This window comes from Entelurus aequoreus, linkage group LG22, assembly GCF_033978785.1.
Source record: "Entelurus aequoreus isolate RoL-2023_Sb linkage group LG22, RoL_Eaeq_v1.1, whole genome shotgun sequence".
Taxonomy (NCBI): Eukaryota; Metazoa; Chordata; class Actinopteri; order Syngnathiformes; family Syngnathidae; genus Entelurus; species Entelurus aequoreus.
Genome location: NC_084752.1, coordinates 9,731,791 through 9,754,153, shown reverse-complemented (window position 1 = coordinate 9,754,153; position 22,363 = coordinate 9,731,791). Strand labels below are relative to the sequence as shown.

The 22,363-nt window shown below is 39.1% G+C and overlaps 2 protein-coding genes across 3 annotated transcripts; both read left to right on the top strand.

The window, feature by feature from the left end:
- The first annotated feature begins 1,333 nt into the window (after positions 1-1,333).
- On the top strand, positions 1,334-9,287 carry LOC133639877 (uromodulin). Its single transcript, XM_062033542.1, has 10 exons — positions 1,334-1,397; positions 4,110-4,910; positions 5,029-5,457; positions 5,632-5,946; positions 6,036-6,244; positions 8,090-8,241; positions 8,424-8,666; positions 8,754-8,913; positions 8,980-9,052; positions 9,124-9,287. The coding sequence occupies exons 1-10, from the start codon at positions 1,334-1,336 to the stop codon at positions 9,141-9,143; spliced, it is 2,466 nt and encodes an 821-aa protein (XP_061889526.1). The 3' UTR covers positions 9,144-9,287.
- Positions 9,288-12,234: 2,947 nt separating this feature from the next.
- Positions 12,235-21,867, top strand: si:ch211-286b5.5 (uncharacterized protein LOC100003596 homolog). 2 transcript variants are annotated; one of them, XM_062033443.1, is made up of 3 exons: positions 12,235-12,549; positions 12,912-13,038; positions 21,432-21,867. In XM_062033443.1, exons 1-2 carry the CDS (start codon positions 12,460-12,462, stop codon positions 13,035-13,037), a joined length of 216 nt encoding a protein of 71 aa, XP_061889427.1. In that variant the 5' UTR covers positions 12,235-12,459; the 3' UTR covers position 13,038; positions 21,432-21,867. The 2 variants fall into 2 exon arrangements, with proteins under 2 accessions (XP_061889427.1, XP_061889426.1); XM_062033442.1 differs by having other exon boundaries at positions 12,245-12,549; positions 21,427-21,867.
- Positions 21,868-22,363: the final 496 nt, after the last annotated feature.

The window sequence follows — 22,363 nt, the reverse complement described above, 5'->3', positions numbered from 1 at the left end:
CGGTTGCTAAGTTGCTAAGTTAGCCTCAGCGTCGTTAGCAACAGCATTGTTAAGCTTTGCCAGGCTGAGAATTATTAACCGTGTATTTACATGTACATGGTTTAATAGTATTGTTGATCTTCTGTCTATCCTTCCAGTCAGGGATTTATTTATTTTGTTTCTGTCTGCATTTGAGACAGATGCTATCACGTTAGCTCAGTAGCTAAAGAGCTTCGTCGATGTATTGTCGTGGAGATAAAAGTCACTGTGAATGTCCATTTTACGTTCTCGACTCTCATTTTCAAGAGGATATAGTATCCGAGGTGGTTTAAAATACAACTCCGTGATCCACAATAGAAAAAGGAGAGAGTGTGGAATCCAATGAACCCTTGTACCTAAGTTATGGTCAGAGCGAAAAAAGATATGTATTTCACTGCATTCTAGTCCGTCACTCTAACGTTCCTCATCCACGAATCTTTCATCCTCACTCAAATTAATGGGGTAATCGTCGCTTTCTCGGTCCGAATAGCTCTAGCTGCGTTGAAAACAATAGGAAAATATGAGGAAGTGAACAACTGACAACGTCACGCTACTTCCGGTAGGGGCAAGGCTTTTTTTTTTTATCAGAGACCAAAAGTTGCAAACTTTATCGTCGATTTTCTCTACTAAATCCTTTCAGCAAAAATATGGCAATATCGTGAAATGATCAAGTATGACACATAGAATGGATCTGCTATTCCCGTTTAAATTTAAAAAATTCATTTCAGTAGGCCTTTAAGAATACAAGTTTGCAGTGTCACTGGGATGTGATTGCTTCTTTTGTTGTTTTCAACCAAAACTCTTTGACATTCCCACAATAAATGAACAAGAAAAGCGGAAATCTGATTGGACAAAAAACTAACATGCACACAGCGACAGGAAGCAGCCAAAACAAAATAAAATAATAAATTGCTAACAAATGTAGGTGCAATATTAAAATTCTTATTATTTTATGGTTTTTATCACTACTTTGCATTCAAATGAACACTGGTGTTCATGTTATGACCATAAATTATCATTTGATCCATTTTTCATTTTTGTGGGCCATTGCAATGACTACAAAAGAGGCTAAGTTGTTTGTTCGGGTGTGTTTCATTCCGGTAAAGCGTATTGTGTGTTGTGTGCGTACTTGTGTTGGAGTGTGCTTGATATTGTGTTTCTGTTTGATAACTTATTGTTTTGTAAGATTGTGTGCACACAAGACTGGCCTATAAATTCTCTCACTGTCTTCACTTGGAACATTCGTCTCCTGGTCCAGGTGACGCCAACAATTCTTGCAAAACCCTATTGACCCGATCGGTGTGTTTGCGCCACTATGGGGATGTCTGGAGGGACCTTTAGGTTCTTCATCGTGTTGCTCGCCACGGGAAGGATTTCAGGTAGGATGTTAAAAATGTGCTTTGACATCACAATTGTAAGTATTCAGCACTACCATACTACACTGTTACATCCTATTGCTATTATTAATCATATTACTGTAAATGTACGTAAAACATCTCGGTTTTTTTGGTGCGCAAAAACCTTTTCAATCCAATTTTGTATTAAACAGCTACATTTACAAATCGTACTTATCATATTGACAAAACACAAAAATAACATGTCAATTTCACATGGAAACAATATATTTTTGAATTGGTATCAGCATCTTTATCTTGATATCCAACATGTTCTTCGGACTTCTTGGAGTTGACCTCTGCTCATTGACTGCAATCTAATGTTCCATTCATACAGTATGTATCATTTACTAATTCATCATCAGTATAGTTCACTTTGGCATCATCATTATATCATCATTTAATCTATACTAAACTATATCACATGCATATAAAAGACAAAATTGTCAGTGGGATTCTAGAAGCACTTTGGCAGGCAAGTTGGTAAAATATATAAAGTACATGAGCAATAAAAAAAAAAAGTGCATTTAGTCTTACAGTGAATCTGTAAATTCAGGATCAGTTACTGCATATTATTCATCCCTGTTTAAAATGTTAAAATAACTGAAGTTGACTTCCATTAATGTTAAACGGAAAAAAGTAGCACAAAAAATATCATTTTTATTTTTACTGATTTGTATTAGTGTTGTCCCGGTACCAAAATGTAATTTTGATACTTTTCTAAATAAAGGGGACCACAAAAAATTGCATTATTGGCTTTATTTGAAGAAAAAATCTTAGGGTACATTAAACCTAAGTTTCTTATTGCAAGTTTGTCCTCGAATAAAATAGTGAACATACAAGACAACTTGTCTTTTATTAGTAAGTAAGCAAACCAAGGCTCCTAATTTAGCTGCTGACGTATGCAGTAACATATTGTGTCATTTATCTACCTATTATTTTGACAACATTATTAAGGACAAGTGGTAGAAAATGAATTATTAATCTACTTGTTCATTTACTGTTAATATCTGCTTATTTTCTGTTTTATCATGTTCTATCTACACCAGGGGTGTCCAAAGTGCGGCCCGGGGGCCATTTGCGGCCCGCAGCTAATTATTTACCGGCCCGCCACACATTCTGGAAATACTATTGGAAAAATAAAAAAGAACATTAAAAAAAGTGGAATGAGGTGAAATCTAACGAGAAAAAGTTGCAATGTTGACACAAAAGCTGCCATGCAGGCTGTTTTTTTTTTTTCTTTTGTCTTTTTTCATTTTTTTGCCATTGCTCAAAAAAATAATATAATGACAAATAATCCATGTTATAATTAATTATTTTCAGGGCTCCAATTACTTCAAATATTTCACTTTAAAATGTTTTATGTGGTAAATATTGCATATATTGTGTAGTAGCCATATAAAAACATCAAAGTTTTCTTTGACAAAAGCGCATAAAACAAACTAAATAATAGTTCCAGCATAAAATCGACAGATATATCTGAAGTTGATCTCGTAACTTAAGTGTTGAAAGTAAAAGAAAAACCTAATAAAAATGTATCACTTTATGAGTGGGGCACCTTTTGGATCCCAAATATATTTAGTGATTTTTTATTTATCTTTTCACTGTGATTAATCAAAAATATGAAAGAATTAAAATCAATGGTGTCCTGCATTATTGATCTTTTAGGGCTCTAATTACTAAATACTGCATATTTCAGTTTTACTATAAAAAAAACTAAGTTGTTTTTGACAGAAAAGCCATAAAACATATTTTTTAAATTTGTATTACTTTATATCAACTTGAACTTGATATAGAGATTTACTGTAAGCGTTAATTTAAAAAAAATAATAATCTGACTTATTTTTAACATTTTAATGACTGAGACCCTTTATGGTCCCCGGGACCCCTAAAGGTAAAATAAATAAAAAATGCATATATTTAGTTATGGTTTGAAAATGAAAAATATCAAAATGGCCCCCACATGCTTTAATTTTTCCGTGTGCGGCCCTCAGTGTAAAAAGTTTGGACACCCCTGATCTACACTTATGTTAAAATGTAATAACCACTTATTCCTCTTTTTTTTAATGCTTTACATTAGTTTTGGATGATACCAAAAATTTGGGTATCAATCCGATACCAAGTAGTTACAGGATCATACATTGGTCATATTCAAAGTCATCTGTACTTTTTAGAGGCGGTATAGTACCGAATATAATTAATTAATTAATTAATTAGTATCGCGGCACTATACTAATACCGGTATTTTGCACCTGTTTGTGTGTTTGTTGGTCTGCACAACATGAGGTTCAAATGTTCAATTAAACTTCTAAAATAAAATAAAATCCAACATGTAATGGCGTTTACTTCAAAATGGATGAAAATCCAAACCCCTGACACTGTTTGGTATCAGACGTTTTACTCAGGGCGGCCAGTGAGTAAATTGGGGCCATAAGCAGAATTTGATTTGGAGCCAAGAAAAAAAAACGATATTTATTTTCCTATTCATCATAGACACATTTGTGATCGGCAGACAATGGTGTCCACTAGCGCCACCTAAAGGTTCTCCGTCTTGAGCTGGGTGGTGTTATTTAATTTTTTTAAAATACTATAAGGTTGATTTTGACATTAACGCTAATAAATGCTAGTCGTCACTTTTTGCACATAGGGATTGTGGAGTCCTTTTCAGAAATGAAAACAACATTTAACGCGGTTGATTTTTCTCAGGTTCAGTTGTTTCCAGCTGTGACACATGCCATGATGAAGCAACATGCCAGCAGTCACAGGAAAGGGGCGACACCTTTCCCGGCTTCTCATGTGTCTGCAAAGATGGCTTCTTGGGCGATGGTGTCACCTGTTACGATCGCTCCACCTGCAGCGACGGTTCATGTTGTCGCCAAGGTTACCAGTGGTCACCTGACAGCGGCTGTGTGGACGTTGATGAATGCTCCCTCTCCGACTCATCTTGCACGCCGCCTTGGGTTTGCCAAAACACAGCAGGCTCCTACGAATGCTTGACCCCTGCTTTGCATTCCAGATCTGGCATTTCTTCACCATCTGTCCAGTTCAGATGTGGCAACGCTTCGTGTCCAGCAGGCATGGACTGTATTGGAAATAATGGGATGAGCTGTGTAGACCCTTGTGAGAGCTACACTGTCCTCAACGATGACTGGCGTTCCACAGAATTTAGATACAATAATAGCAACCAGGCCAATTGTGACCGAAATGTTCAGTGGCAAGGTTGGTATCGTCTGTTTCTGGGGGACAACAGTGCACGTATTCCCGAGAGATGTATTGAAGAAAACATGTGTGGAACACATGCACCTCTATGGATAACGGAACCTCACCCCACACAATCGGGTGAAATTGTAACTCGCACTGTGTGTAATGCCTGGTCGAGGGAATGCTGCCATTTTGATTCAAATACCATCCATGTCAAGCTGTGCTCTCGAAGAGAGTCCAGCTACTACGTGTACAAGCTTGTCAAGCCATCCACGTGCCGTCTGGCCTACTGTGCAGGTATTATTCCATTCCAGGCATTTTTGTAATACAAACATAGAATAGAATCCAATTCGCATTGTCTGTAGGTGTAGGAACCAAATATCATTCAGTCTAAACAAAACTTTTTTGTGCTCAGAGGTTGACGTACTAAGTTCTTCAACATTGGAACCTGAAGTTACCCCAGTGGAGCCAACAACTACCACTAGTGAAGCGCTTCACACTCCCTCAACAACAGTACCCTCAATAAAAGAGGGTGAGGTTCTTCTGGTAAATGGTAGAAACAACTCCTGCGCCGGAAGAGTGGAGATCTTCCACCGTGGACAGTGGGGAACAGTGTGCGATGATATCTGGGACATAAATGATGCCAAGGTAGTGTGCAGACAGTTGGGCTGTGGCAGAGCCTTATCAGCCCCACCGAGAGCCTTCTTTGGACAAGGCAGAGGACCCATTTGGTTGGACAATGTCAGATGCACGGGCAGTGAATCAAAGCTCAGTGAGTGCAACCACCAAGGGATTGGCTCACACAACTGTGGTCACCAGGAAGATGCTGGCGTGGTTTGTGACGGTAAGAAGAAATAGGTTACAGACTTTAAAATCTCTATTTTGGACCCACGTGGTGTAAAAATGTTAGTTAACAATCATCAGATACAAAGTCTGCAGTTTGATCAATGTCATGATGTCATTAGTTCCAAAATGTGTAGGCTGACATACATAAATGATATGTGTTTTTCTGTGTCAGCTGCTTCACCCTTGAGGCTGGTCAACTCTGACAACCGCTGCTCTGGAAGAGTTGAGGTCTACCATAATGGACAGTGGGGAACGGTGTGTGACGACGGGTGGGACCTCACCAACGCTAATGTGGTGTGCAGACAGTTGGACTGTGGCAGAGCTCGGTCAGCACTGCACGGTGCAGCTTTCGGACAAGGCAGTGGACCCATCTGGTTGGATGACGTCCGTTGTTATGGCAATGAAAGTTCCATAGCGAGCTGCAGACATCTTGGATTTGGGAGACACAACTGTGTTCACAGGGAGGATGCAGGCGTCATTTGCGAAGGTGACTTTAATTTCTTTATTTATTTGAATGATAATTTAGAATATTACACTAAGGAAGAAAAATTGATGCCCCCATAATATCTTCTTCAGAGTCGGACGCTCCACTCAGGATATCTCGTCTTATTTGTGGCTCTGACAAAATCCAAGTGGGCCTGAGTTCAGTTAGCACAACAAGCGCTGGTTATAACCCACTCACTGGAAACCTGGCAGTCCACAACTGTTCCTGGGTCAGGGTGCAAGATGATGTCGTGTGGTACGAAGCTGATGTTAAGGCAGATGCTTGTGGAAACAAACTGACGGTAAAAACAAACACAATGTACTGTACTGTTTTAGGTAGTTACGTATTTTATTTCCAAGCAAACAAACAACAACATTTGGTTATGATTCAACCATTTCTCCAGTTGCATGCATGCTCATTTTCAACATGTAAGCAGAGGAGTCATCTTAGATCATAAGTGTTGTAGATTGCCAGTCATCGGGTCTTGGTCATCAGCAAAGGTGAAATGGAGGCAACTGAACACTTCTTGATTGTTGAAGACATTTCATCTTTCATCCTGAAGACTTCTTCACGTCCACATTTTAGGTGTGGACTTTCCTTCATTTATGTCCTTGGTGTGTGTATCGCCAAGGAGTGGTCACAATCGGTCAAATGTTGGCTTCACAGTCAGGAAATATAGGGTTCGAATCTCCACTTGGGTGTCTCTGTGTTGTTGTTTTTTATTGATTGAGACTTTTATTAGTAGGTTGCACAGTGAAGTACATATTCCGTACAATTAACCACTAAATGGTAACACCCGAATAAGTTTTTCAACTTGTTTAAGTCGGGGTCCACTTAAATTGATTCATGATACAGATATATACTATTACATATATACTATCATCATAATACAGTCATCACACAAGATAATCACATTGAATTATTTACATTATTTACAATCCGGGGTGTGGAGGGGGGTGGGGGTGGGGGGGGGGGTTAGGTTTGGTTGTTATCATCAGTCATCAACAATTGAGAACAGAGAAATGGATATTGGAACAGTGTAGGTCTGACTTGGTAGGATATGGACAACAAGTAGTGGGCATAGAGAGAGAGAGAGAGAGAGAGAGAGAGAGAGAGAGAGAGAGAGAGATCAGAAGGGATAAGAAAAAGTATCTGCATTTGATTGTTTACATTTGATTATTAACAATCCGGGGAGGGTGTTAGTTTAGGGTTGTAGCTGCCTGGAGGTGAACTTTTATTGCGGTTGCTGTAGCCAGCCGCTAATACACCGATCCCACCTACAGCTTTCTTCTTTGCTGTCTCCATTGTTTATTAAACAAATTGCAAAAGATTCACCAACACAGATGTCCAGAATACTGTGGAATTTTGCGATGAAAACAGACGCTGTTTGTATTGGGACACAATGGTGTCCCAATACTTCCGCACAGAGATGCCCTTTCTTTTACACCTGTTGGGAGCGCATTCCACATTGATGTGGCATAGAAAGAGAATGAGTTAAGACCTTTGTTAGATCGGAATCTGGGTTTAACGTGGTTAGTGGAGCTCCCCCTGGTGTTGTGGTTATGGCGGTCATTTACGTTAAGGAAGTAGTTTGACATGTACTTCGGTATCAGGGAGGTGTAGCGGATTTTATAGACTAGGCTCAGTGCAAGTTGTTTTACTCTGTCCTCCACCCTGAGCCAGCCCACTTTGGAGAAGTGGGTAGGAGTGAGGTGGGATCTGGGGTGGAGGTCTAGAAGTAATCTGACTAGCTTGTTCTGGGATGTTTGGAGTTTAGATATGAGTGTGTACTTTGTGCGTGCGTGAGTTTTCTCCAGGTACTCCGACTTCCTCCCACATTCCAAAAATATGCACACTAGTTTAGTAAGAGACTGAAATTGCATACTCACAGTATGAATGTGAGTATGAACGAATGTTGTTTGTGTGTGTGCTTTGATTGGCCTCTTACCTTTTAACCCAAATGAAGACAAGTGCTAAATGAATGAATGGATGAGAAACCTTATGGATGAATGATGAAACGTCTTCAACAAACAAGAAAGAGTCCAGTTGCCACCATTCAACCTTTGCTGACTCTCTTAAGTACCTCAACCATTAAGGACTGTATTTGAATTGTCAATGTTTCACGTCATGATTTTGTGTTTTTCAGACCAACAGCACACATGCCATCTATTCCAACAGTTTATTCATCTATCCAACAATCAACACGTCCTTTTCTGTCCCTATGAGTCTTCCTTTCTCGTGTGCTTATCCCCTGGAAACAGAGAGCAAACTAAATGTGGCCATCAGGCCATTCCTGGCGTGAGTAGTCCATTTATGATTTGTGATGATTTGCAATGATTTTAGTAAACATGTTGACTTAAAAGACATCCATGTCATCATTTATTTAGGGCCGGAAAAAATAATAATTGTGACCACTAAACTTTAGAATAAGAAGAGGAACTAAGAAGTAGTTTATGAATTTATGTGTATTTCATTGACAGGTTGGAAGGCAGTGTTGTTGGTTCAGGTGCCAAAGCTAGAGCCTCCATGGTCCTGTTCCGCAACTCCAACTATACAGAAGCTTATCCAGCAGGTGGGGTGGTCCTTCCAGTGGGCTCACCTTTATATGTGGGGGTCTCTGTGGACAAGAGAGATCCCAGCTTGGCAGTTGTTTTGGAGGACTGCTTCGCCTCTCATTTCTCAAACCCTGACGTCCCTGAGCGATACTCCCTCATCTACAATAAGTATGTCTATGCTCAGTTGGGTAATTCAGCACCAAGATGCTCGGAGAATACTGATGATAAGTCGTTGTCTTCCATTGTCTTCATCAGATGTCCCACTGACCGCCAACAAGTGTCAGTGGTTGAGAGCGGTTCATCCCTTCGGGCTCGTTTTTCTGCCCTGTTCTTTCTTCTTCAGGGAGAATACCGAAATGTATACCTCCACTGCAGCCTTAGCCTGTGTGACCGCAGGACATACACCTGCGTTCCGGTGAGTCACATTTCAATTCTACGTCTGTTATTGTTTCTAATGTTTTGACATGCTCCCACCATCTAGTCTTGCGCAAGGAGAGCACAACGCTCTGCCTCACAGATTCCAATCAAGCCACTGACCATTGGACCAATCACTTGTAAGTATGGGTTTCACTAATATATGGACATAATAATCATGTCATCACTCCTCTGTCTTCTTGATTTTCAGGGGACAATTCATCTGAGTGACATCAAGGAATTGAGCTCATTGTTTAACAAAGTTGACTTTTTTGAAGTAATTAAAAAAAGATCAACAACAAATCATCATGAAATTGTTTTCTAAAAATGGCAATCTATGGAGTTTTGATTATATGAAAATAAAGGAGCAGCACATTTTCATGATCTTGGTCTTTATTACAGCAAGTGGATGTGTCAGGTTCAAACACTGTTGACATTTATTAAAAAAGACAAAAGGCAAGGAATCAAACAGAGACAGAATTACATTTGGAGTCAATATTGAGGAGAGACATGGCCACTGTACTCTCTGTACAGTCTTGCACCACGCTCTGACGAAGAAGGTTTTCGTCTTCTCTTTTATTTAGATGTTCAATGTTTACGCAACAACACATTTCTCAACAGGAATGGGGAGTATGTAAACAGTCATTGTTTTCGGTCACATTGAAGACAAAAGAAGAAGATCCCTCGGGCTTGGGCTTGTCCTGGATTTAGCTTGATCAGGTTTTCGAGGACAATGGATGACCCCTCCCGTCTGTTTCTATCGTACACAGCTGAATCTTCCAAGCGTTTGGCTTGGTGCAACAGAGACAGCTTCTTGTCTGTTCATTGGAAACTCAGAATGGAAAGTTTTTTGATAATTTAAATACAATTTTTCTGACAGAATGTTTATGATCTGATGTCATATCTGTTCTGTGTTATATTACAGTAACTACTTATCTTTATATAATAATATAAAACTATACTATAATACAATTATGTAATATTACAACTCTGTTGTACTACAATTTTGTGATAGTACAATTTTGTTATGCTTTTTTCTCCCAGGGAGATCCCAAAAAGTACACACTAAAAAATGTTGGGTTAAAAAATAACCCAATTTTAACCCAACTGCTGGTTCAGAAAAGAATGAACCCCTTATTTGAGTTATTTTAACTCCACATTTTGGGTAATTTTTCAACCCAACTTTTGCGTTAAATTATTTAACCAAAAAGTTGAGTTGTAATAACTTAATGTTGGGTTATTCCCAACCAAACTATTGGGTTTAATTATTTAACCCAAAAGTTGAGTTATGATATCTCAATGTTGGTTGATTCATAACCCAAATATTGGGTTCAATTTATTTCAAACAAAAGCTGAGTTATGCTCATTACAATGTTGGGTTATTCCAAACCCATCGATTGGGTTGCACAATTTACCTCTCCTTGACCCAATAGTTGGTTAAAACGTATACATTTTACTGCTGGTTTGTCCTACTCCTTCCCAAATACTGATCAAAATTATTTTTATTCCATTAAAATATACTCAAAAGCAAGGTATGAGTGACATTTTTTTTACAAGAATTGTATGGTTATAGTAGTACTATACAGCATGCTCAAATATTTTCATGTACATAAGATGTGTGATTGTAAATAATTTGATTGAGATTAACCCATAATAAAATTCCCCTCAAGAAAAAAGTACCTATTTAATAATAAAAAAAAGCCTTTTACCCAAAAATGCATTACTCATTGAAAAACAACCCAAAAATGGTTCTTAGTTTTGAAAACCCAGAAATGTAGTTAAAATAATACCCTTACAACCCAAAAAATGGATTGCTCTTCATAAAAATAACTCCAAAATTGAACCCAACACTCGCAACTCATAAATTGGGTTATCAAAATAACTCGGCTTTTTTCTGAGCCAAGGCACATTTTTCCATCGAAAAAATCCTGAGGCACACCACCAGCAGAAAACATCGAAAAATTAAACTCAGCAGCCGATATTGACAATAAAAAGTCGTTCTCGCAATTGTTGGATATGAATTCAAACCATAACCAACCATGCGTCACTATAGCTCTTGTCTCAAAGTAGGTGTACTGTCACCACCTGTCACATCATGCCATGACTTATTTTGTGTTTGTTTGATGTTTTCCTGTGTGTAGTTTTTTAGTTCTTGTCTTGCGCTCCTATTTTGGTGTCGATTGTCATGTACGGATGTACTTTGTGGACACCGTCTGCTCCACACGCTGAAAGTCTTTGCTGTCGTCCAGCATTCTGTTTTTGTTTACTTTGCAGCCAGTTCAGTTTTAGCTTCGTTTTGCATGGCCATCCCTAAGCTTCAATGCCTTTTCTCAGCGGCACTCGCCTTTTGTTTATTTTTGGTTTAAGCGTTAGATACCTTTTTACCTGCAAACCATTGTCGTCGTTCCCGACATCTACAAATATATATAGCAAAGTGTAAAGCCATGGGCTCACACAAGTTCCGTAAATAATCCAAATTTGGAGCACAGCATCATAGTTTTCACAGCTTTTTGGTTGTTAGAGGGGAGAAAGCGTTTTAAATAGGGAAGTCCGATAATGGCTTTTTGCCGATATCCGATATTCCGATATTGTCCAACTCTTAATTACCGATACCGATATATACAGTCGTGGAATTAACACATTATTATGCCTAATTTGGACAACCAGGTATGGTGAAGATAAGGTCCTTTCTAAAAAAAATAATAAAATAAAATAAGATAAATAAATTAAAAACATTTTCTTGAATAAAAAAGAAAGTAAAACAATATAAAAACAGCTACATAGGAACTAGTAATTAATGAAAATGAGTAAAATTAACTGTTAAAGGTTAGTACTATTAGTGGACCAGCAGCACGCACATGTGTGCTTACGGACTGTATCCCTTGCAGACTGTATTGATATATAATGTAGGAACCAGAATATTAATAACAGAAAGAAACAACCCTTTTGTGTGAGTGCGAATGAGTGTAAATAGGGGAGGGTTTTTTTGGGGGGGTTGGTGCACTAATTGTAAGTGTATCTTGTGTTTTTTATGTTGATTTAATAAAAAAACAAAAAATAAAAAAAATTAAACTATTCTGATAATTTAAAAAAAAAACGATACCGATAATTTCCGATATTACATTTTAAAGCATTTATCGGCCGATATTATCGGACATCTCTAGTTTTAAAGTAAGGTTTAATAAAAGTAGAGTTGTGCTTCCTTCAGCCACCGAAGGGGGCGTAATCAAGGCACAAGCGAGATACTTTGCAGCGACCAATCAAATGAGCTCCGGGGAGCGAGGGGCGTGGTCATCCCTGCCCTTGCATCTGTACTGTATGCGAGTCCTAAACTTGCATCCAGTACTGTAGTTTCTAACAGGGAAGTAGATTGACACACAGGAAAACCAATTAGAATTGGCCCTGGCATGGGCTAGGCGGGACAATTCAACTTCCGCTGTTCCCATTGGAAGAAGAGGTTTAGAGCCTGGCTTTCGGACCAACTTCCTGTCTATGGTGGACGTGTACACAAAACAACTGTAGACTTTTCTCCCTGACAGCCGTCGCCATGTCGAATAACAACGCCAGCAACAACTTCATCATCGCCCAGAGGACCGTGAAGCAGCTCCGCTTCGAAGCCAGTCTTCGTCGGATCAAGGTGCGAAAGGCCAACAAACATCAAACTAAGCGCCTGTTGAATGGCGAAGATAAAGTGTGTTAGTTCATACAAAGTCAACACCATACTGCGCGTCAACTGTTGACCTTTTTATCAACACTTTAAACGAATGTTGTTTTTAAAATGTAACAAAGTTGTAGCAAGTTTAGAAGACAAACACAAGGTTGTTGTTGCTAGTCACGTGACTACTTAGGAAAAAGCCAATGTGGTTGTACAGTACTCATTATACTGGAAATATACTTTTCTTTTACATGAACATTATTGGTAAAGAAGAGTATTGTTACATTACAGTCATTAGTGTGTGTGAAGGTGTTGCTCTTAAACAACAACGGTTGCCTCTTCAGGTGTCCCAAGCTGCTGCCGAGCTGAGAAACTTCTGTCTCCAAAATGCCTCCAAGGACCCACTCCTGGTCGGTGTCCCCTCCAGTGATAACCCCTTCAGACCCCCAAAGTCCTGCTCCTTGTTCTGAGGTACTCACTGGTGATGTACTACATTTCCTTCAACTGCACTCACATTACTTAGTATAATGAGATCCAACGATTGATGGCCTGAATAAAAATGTATTATATATATATATATATATATATACACACACACATTTATATATATATATGTATATATATAAATGTTTGTATATAAACGTTCAAAAGTTTGGGGTCACCCAAACAATTTTGTGGAATAGCCTTCATTTCTAAGAACAAGAATAGACTGTCGAGTTTCAGATGAAAGTTGTCTTTTTCTGGCCATTTTGAGCGTTTAATTGACCCCACAAATGTGATGCTCCAGAAACTCAATCTGCTCAAAGGAAGGTCAGTTTTGTAGCTTCTGTAACGAGCTAAACTGTTTTCAGATGTGTGAACATGATTGCACAAGGGTTTTCTAATCATCAATTAGCCTTCTGAGCCAATGAGCAAACACATTGTACCATTAGAACACTGGAGTGATAGTTGCTGGAAATGGGCCTCTATACACCTATGTAGATATTGCACCAAAAACCAGACATTTGCTGCTAGAATAGTAATTTACCACATTAGCAATGTATAGAGTGTATTTCTTTAAAGTTAAGACTAGTTTAAAAGTTATCTTCATTGAAAATAAGGACATTTCAATGTGACCCCAAACTTTTGAACGGTAGTGTATATATATATATATATATATGTGTGTGTGTATATATATATATATATATATATATATATATATATATATATATATATATATATATATTAGGGGTGTGGGAAAAAATCGATTCGAATTCGAATGGCGATTCTCACGTTGTGTGATTCAGAATCGATTCTCATTTTTTAAAAATCGATTTTTTTATAAAATGTTTTTTATTTTTTTTATTTTTTATTTTTTTATTAACCAATCCAACAAAACAATACACAGCAATACCATAACAATGCAATCCAATTCCAAAACCAAACCCGACCCAGCAACACTCAGAACTGCAATAAACAGAGCAATTGAGAGGAGACACAAACACGACACAGAACAAACCAAAAGTAGTGAAACAAAAATGAATATTATCAACAACAGTATCAATATTAGTTACAATTTCAACATAGCAGTGATTAAAAGTCCCTCATTGACATTATCATTAGACATTTATAACAACATTTTAAAAAAAGAACAATAGTGTCACAGTGGCTTACACTTGCATCGCATCTCATAAGCTTGACAACACACATATAAAATAAGTCATATTTTTGGTTCATTTAATAGTTAAAACAAATTTACATTATTGCAATCAGTTGATAAAAAAATTGTCCTTTACAATTATAAAAGCTTTTTACAAAAATCTACTACTCTGCTTGCATGTCAGCAGACTGGGGTAGATCCTGCTGAAATCCTATGTATTGAATGAATAGAGAATCGTTTTAAATCGGAAAAATATCGTTTTATATCGTGACCCCAAGAATCGATATTGAATCGACTCGTGGGACACCCAAAGATTCGCAGCCCTAATATATATATATATATATATATATATATATATATATATATATATATATATATATATACATATATATATATATATATATATATATATATATATATATACATATATATATATATATATATATATATATACATATACATTTATTCCCTGTGTTGTTGAATCAGTCTATATACTTTGTTTCCCCTATTCAATATGACTGCAAATAAGCCACCACGGGGCCAAAGAAAGTAGCGAGTGTCAGTTTGTTGACAAGGAAGGTGAGAAACTATTGAATTCAAGAAAGTAGTAAAGATTTCAAAGGTTTTTTTCGTTTTGGATTTTTGCAGTTTTTCCTTGCCCGGATGTGGGTTCAGATCAAGGGATATCGTTGTGCTTTATCCAGCCCTTTGAGGCACTTGTGATTAAATAAAATGTGATTGATTGATGAAGGTGCCGTTCCTCCCATTCCGATCATGGACATCTTTGCCAACAAGAGTCTTCAATAAATGTTATTTACTTGTTATTGATGAAAAATAAGGTCACACTATATTGAATGGAGATCAGTCAAGCACTAGGACCAATCCACAAACACCACTTTAGACCGCCCACAAGCTAGTTGATTGGCTGTACAGTTTGGACTTACATGCTGCTGTTGAGTCGTTGGTCAGCATTCACGAGTCGTGCGATTTTGTTATTCTTATAGCCAGACCTGTGTTTATTTCCGTACCTGACGGTTTCGGCCACAACAGACGACAAGCAGAACAAGAACAACTGAAGTCTGCCAGATCAGACCACTGCAAGAGAGACATGGATTGGGACAAGGCACATGTCATCAGCACTGAGAGCAACAAATACCATCGTTGGATCAGAGAAGCCATCGAGATCCGGAAACGCGCCACCCAGACTGTGAACCGGGACGAGGGGGGGCGTACCGACTTTCCCACACGTGGGACACAGTCCTGAAGGGGTGAGACTTGAGAAGGCGCTGTCAGCCTGCTACTACAAGCAGGACGACAGCGCCAAAATCTATTTAAATCAGCTGACCAGACACGCCACAGCAACATCACGTGACAACCTCTGAGGAAGGCCAAACCGTCAGGTACGGAAATACTCACAGGTCTGGCCATAAGAATAACAAAACCGCATCATTTTTTGAAGACCTAATGAACATACTTGCCAACCTTGAGACCTCCGAATTCGGGAGATGGAGGGCGGGGTTGGGGTGCAGGCAGCATACCTCTTCCCCTTCGAGCTGTCTTGGATGAAATGAAATTCTTTTTTTCCAATCATTTTGGAACTTGCAAGCGTATTTCTTCTTCTTACTCGTCGTCGCCATGTCTTCGTTCTTCTGCTTCGTCTCCTTCTTGTTGTGTGTGCAGTTGTGCACTGAGCTCCAAAAGCCGTAGATGTTATTGTGGCGTCCCGGAAGAGTTAGTACTGCAAGGGGTTCTGGGTATTTGTTCTGTTGTGTTTATGTTGTGTTACGGTGCAGATGTTCTCCCGAAATGTGGTTGTCATTCTTGTTTGGCGTGGGTTCACAGTGTGGCGCATATTTGTAACAGTGTTAAAGGCCTACTGAAATGATTTTTTTAAATTTAAACGGGGATAGCAGATCTATTCTATGTGTCATACTTGATCATTTCGCGATATTGCCATATTTTGATGAAAGGATTTAGTAGAGAACATCGACGATAGAGGTCGCAACTTTTGGTCGCTGATAAAAAAAAAGCCTTGCCTATCCCGGATGTAGGTGACGTCACAAGAGGTAGCACTGCTGACTCTTTCCTACAGTTTTCAATGATGGCCGCCAGAAGTGAGAGCGATTCGGACCGAGAAAGCGACGATTTCCCCATTAATTTGAGCGAGGATGAACGATTTGTGGATGAGGGAAGTGCAAGTGAAGGACTAGTGGGGAGTGGAAGCGATTCAGATAGGGAAGATGCTGTGAGAGGCGGGTGGGACCTGATATTCAGCTGGGAATGACTACAACAGTAAATAAACACAAGACATATATATACTCTATTAGCCACAACACAACCAGGCTTATATTTAATATGCCACAAATTAATCCCGCATAACAAACACATAGGTGTTTGTTATGCTAGCTCCTAGCTCCCGTCCATATAACCCGCCAATAAAATTCAAACACCTGCACAACACACTCAATCCCACAGCACAAATGACCGTTCACCTAACCCAAGGTTCATAAAGCTTATATATTTAACCAAAGTTACGTACGTGACATGCACGTACGGGCAAGCGATCAAATGTTTGGAAGCGCAGCTGCGTACTCACGGTACCACGTCTGCGTCTGTGTATCGAAGTCAAAGTAATCCTGGTAAGAGTCTGTGTTGTCCCAGTTCTCTACAGGCGCCTGTGTATCGAAGTCAAAGTTCTCCTGGTAAGAGTCTCTGTTGTCCGAGTTCTTCGATCTTGACTGCATCTTTCGGGAATGTAAACAGTGAAACGCCGGCTGACTTCCCTCGCAAAATACTCCGCTTCGCACCGACAACTTTCTTCTTTGTTTGCTCAGCTTCTTTCTCCATAATGCAATGAACAAAGTGCAACAGATCCGCCAACACAGATGTCCAGAATCATGTGGCATTTTGCCATTAAAACAGACGACTTTAAGCTGGCGGTGGTGCTAGGCTAAAAGGTCCTATTGATCTTGTGACGTCACATCCGCAGCGTCATCATACCGAGACGTTTTTCAGCAGATATTTCGCGGGAAATTTAAAATTGCACTTTACTAATATAACCCGGCCGTATTGGCATGTGTTGCAATGTTAAGATTTCATCATTGATGTATAAACTATCAGACTGCGTGGTCGGGTGTAGTGGGTTTCAGTAGGCCTTTAAAGTTGTTTAACCGGCTACCCTCAGTGTGACCTGTATGGCTGTTGAACAAGTATGCCTGTGTGTGTGTGCTTGAAATTAATGTTATCAGTAAACCAGTTAACAGATCATACAACATGTCAGTAAAGACCATTGTTGAACCCGTCAAACTCAACATTATTAAGTGACTGTGCCGGCACGCTGTTTATATGGAGGAAAAAGCAGACGCCTGGACAGCATGCGGCTGTTAAGGGGTGAATGATTCAGATGAGAGAGGACGCTAAAAGCAGTGCCTTTAAGGCACGGCCTCCAATATTGTTGTCCTGGTGGAAATCGGGAGAAATTCGGGAGAATGGTTGCCCCGGGAGATTTTCGGGAGTCTCCCGGGAAAATCGGGAGGGTTGGCAAGTATGCTAATGAACCTCTCTGGATTATTCATTAGTTGTGTTCATCGGACGCAGTAAATTGTTCAAATGTCGTTGTGCCTTCGATAGATATTTAAATATCGGAACCTTTTTTCACACTAGCATTCCAAACTGTGTCTAAATGCTAACATGTTTGCTTATCAGGTGCAGCTGGCATGTCTGAAAATCTCATAAAGTTTATTTTAGAGACTTCTGTAGAAGTCAAACTTACTGTCTTCTTATAGGTACCGTATTTTTCGGACCATAGGACGCACCGGATCAAAAGGCGCATTAAAGGGGTCATATTATGGTTGTGTTCTAAATGTAAAACACTTCCTTGTGGTCTACATAACATGTAATGGTGGTTCTTTGGTCAAAATGTTGCATAGATGATGTTTTACAGACCATCTTCAAGTCGCTTTCTGACAGTCGCTTCAGGATGCGCCATTTTGTGGGCAGTCTTATTTACGTGGCTCACCTTCGACAGCGTCTTCTCCCCGTCATCTTTGTTGTAGCGGTGTAGCGTGCAAGGACGGGAGTGGAAGAAGTGTCAAAAGATGGCGCTAACTGTTTTAATGACATTCAGACTTTACTTCAATCAATAACGGAGCAGCATCTCCTCATCCGTGGCTCACTAGTGCAACAACAACACCGGAAATGTGTCCCGTGAAAAACTGTCCGACCGAAACTCTCAAATAACTAAAGTTCCTTGGGTGAATAATGTAAACTCACTACACCGGTATGTTTTAGCGCTTTCATAGCGAGTTTACTGACAGATATAAGTAAGAACTTTATGCTACTTTATATTAGAAATGGCAACAGTGGAGGATGAATGTCAAACACAACAAGAAGATAGAGAAAAAGAAGAAGCTTATCGACTACAGGGTCAGCACAAACTACAAAGGCGGAAGCGCGCACATTTTCAGGACTTATGCAGATCCCAAAAAAAGATCAGCAGGTACCAGAATGTAAGAATAGTTGCTTTTGCACGATTTTCCGAAACAAGCGCCAGATAATATGTCTTACCTTCACCTCCGTTATTGATTACTTCAATCAATAACGGAGCAGCATCTCCTCATCCGTGGCTCAATAATGCAACAGCAACGTCGGAAATGTGTCTTGTAAAAAAAACGTCCGACCGGAACCGTCTAATAACTAAAGTTCCGTGGGTAAATTATGTAAACCCACTACAGTTATTAGCGCTTTGATAGCTAGTCTGCTGACAGATATAAGTAAGAACTTTACACTACTTTATATTAGAAATGGCAACAGCGGAGGATGAATGCCACATAAGTAGGTAGGGAAAAAGAAGGTTATAACTACGGTGTCGGCACAGACTACAATGGTGGCAAGCGCACATTTTCAGGAGTTATGCAGATCCCAAAAACAGATCAGCAGGTACCAGAAGGTAAGAAACGTTGGTTTTGCATTATAATGCGGAACAAAACGTCAGGTAATGTGTTTGCTAATAGGTGCCATTTTGCGGTCCTTATACACACACCATAATAATACTCGTATGTTTAATGCGCCGACAATCCATCAAGCTGTGCGGCTTCATAGCTTACCGAAGTCGTACTAAAAACATTTTGACAGCTTTTTGAGCACTGTGTTCTACAAACCCCGTTTCCATATGAGTTGGGAAATTGTGTTAGATGTAAATATAAACGGAATACAATGATTTGCAAATCATTTTCAACCCATATTCAGTTGAATATGCTACAAAGACAACATATTTAATGTTCAAACTAAAAAAAAATAATTTTTTTTGCAAATAATCATTAACTTTAGAATTTGATGCCAGCAACACGTGACAAAGAAGTTGGGAAAGGTGGCAATAAATACTGATAAAGTTGAGGAATGCTCATCAAACACTTATTTGGAACATCCCACAGGTGAACAGGCAAATTGGGAACAGGTGGGTGCCATGATTGGGTATAAAAGTAGATTCCATGAAATGCTCAGTCATTCACAAACAAGGATGGGGCGAGGGTCACCACTTTGTCAACAAATGCGTGAGCAAATTGTTGAACAGTTTAAGAAAACCTTTCTCAACCAGCTATTGTAAGGAATTTAGGGATTTCACCATCTACGGTCCGTAATATCATCAAAGGGTTCGGAGAATCTGGAGAAATCACTGCACGTAAGCAGCTAAGCCCGTGACCTTCGATCCCTCAGGCTGTACTGCATCAACAAGTGACATCAGTGTGTAAAGGATATCACCACATGGGTTCAGGAACACTTCAGAAACCCACTGTCAGTAACTACAGTTGGTCGCTACATCTGTAAGTGCAAGTTAAAACTCTCCTATGCAAGGCGAAAACCGTTGATCAACAACACCCAGAAACGCCGTCGGCTTCGCTGGGCCTGAGCTCATCTAAGATGGACTGATACAAAGTGGAAAAGTGTTCTGTGGTCTGACGAGTCCACATTTCAAATTGTTTTGAAATCCATCCGGATTGTTATAGGCGCAAAGTTGAAAAGCCAGCATCGGTGATGGTATGGGGGTGTATTAGTGCCCAAGGCATGGGTAACTTACACATCTGTGAAGGCACCATTAATGCTGAAAGGTACATACAGGTTTTGGAGCAACATATGTTGCCATCCAAGCAACGTTACCATGGACGCCCCTGCTTATTTCAGCAAGACAATGCCAAGCCACGTGTTACATCAACGTGGCTTCATAGTAAAAGAGTGCGGGTACTAGACTGGCCTGCCTGTAGTCCAGACCTGTCTCCCATTGAAAATGTGTGGCGCATTATGAAGCCTAAAATACCACAATGGAGACCCCCGGACTGTTGAACAACTTAAGCTGTACATCAAGCAAGAATGGGAAATAATTCTACCTGAGAAGCTTCAAAAATGTGTCTCCTCAGTTCCCAAACGTTTACTGAGTGTTGTTAAAAGGAAAGGCCATGTAACACACTGGTGAACATGCCCTTTCCCAACTACTTTGGCACGTGTTGCAGCCATGAAATTCTAAGTTAATTATTATTTGCTAAAGAAAATAAAGTTTGTGAATTTGAACATGAAATATCTTGTCTTTGTAGTGCATGCATTTGAATATTGGTTGAAAAGGATTTGCAAATCATTGTATTCCGTTTATATTTACATCTAACACAATTTCCCAACTCATATGGAAACGGGGTTTGTATATTCTCAATTGAACATTTAAAGTGTTGATGTTGTTTACTGCCTTCATATTGCAGTCTACACGTATCTCTTATGTGTGACTGCCATCTACCGGTCACACTTCTCTTTACACCATGTACCCAATAAAATTGCTTCGAGGTCTGTAAGCACACCCAGAATTATGCCGTACATTAGGCGCACCGGGTTACAAGACGCACTGTCTATTTTTGAGGAAAATGAATGAGGATTTTAAGTGCGCCTTATAGTCCGAAAAATACGGTATTAAAAACTGCATATTGCTTTGAAGTGAAGGCTGCTTCATTGGTGTTTTGTCAACCACATCTGAAAAAAACACAGCGGGTGAGAATCTCTACTTGGGCCTACTACGCTACTGTATTTTAATGTTGGTCATGATGGTGCTACTTTGTTTTATGAGGTAGTACTTGGTGATAAAAGGTTGAGAGCCACTGATGTATATGATAGCGTGTATACAACAGTTTTAAGAGTAACGGATACATTTTTATCATATGTTTTTTTTGTTCCTTCTTTAGAGCAGCAGCCAGCATGAAGAATGTGTGAATTTCTGTCTTCACTCTTAGCGTTGCTGCAGGTCTGCCAGCAGCTGATTCTGCACCACGGGACACTTTATATTTGCCAAACACCTTATTGGCACACTTCTGTTGCTAATATGAAGAATTGATGATGTTGTTTCATCTACTACATGATGACAAGGTGCTGTTACGTCATAGCCTAAAACACACAATTACATATATTTATGATTGTTAACGTTTCCATATTATATTATTGAAGCACAAAATGCCTTGCACTATGTGAGGAGTTCACTTTAGAGGTGCATAAATTAGCTGTTTTAATACAATCCAAATGTTAGGTAATCTTTCATGAAGTGTATTCATAAGCAATGGAATCTGATATCTTCCTTATCTTCGCTCCTGCCAGCAATCTTTTTAGAAATAAAATCTTTTTCTTACACTTGACAACTTGTCTGCATCTTCAATACAATTATTGTCTCTTAATTGTGTTTTGATTGGGTTTTTAACGTGATGCTACCACTTCTGGTTGAGCGATCATTCTAAAAACTGCTGGTTTCATATCAAAACTGACAAAACGTACATTACATTGGATGTAATTGATTGATTAGTTAAAACGTCCTCTGAGGACTGCATACTAAAAAAAATTATCAAAGCAATGCTCACAAAGGATTTTTGAATAAATATAGTCCAGCCTGACTAATATTTATCCTTACAGGGACTTTTGTCTCGTGGCAAGTTTTTATTGACAAGAGTTATCATTGCGGAAAATATATTCCTCCGCTTTTTGAACAAAAACTTCAGTCAACTCGCAAGAAATGTAAACAATTTCTGACTCATTGTACCGTATTTTCCAGACCAAAGTTCGAATCAAAGATTATATTAGAGCTAAAGAAAGGGAGAAATACTATCATGTGTCTTCTCTTTTCCTTTCTCCGTG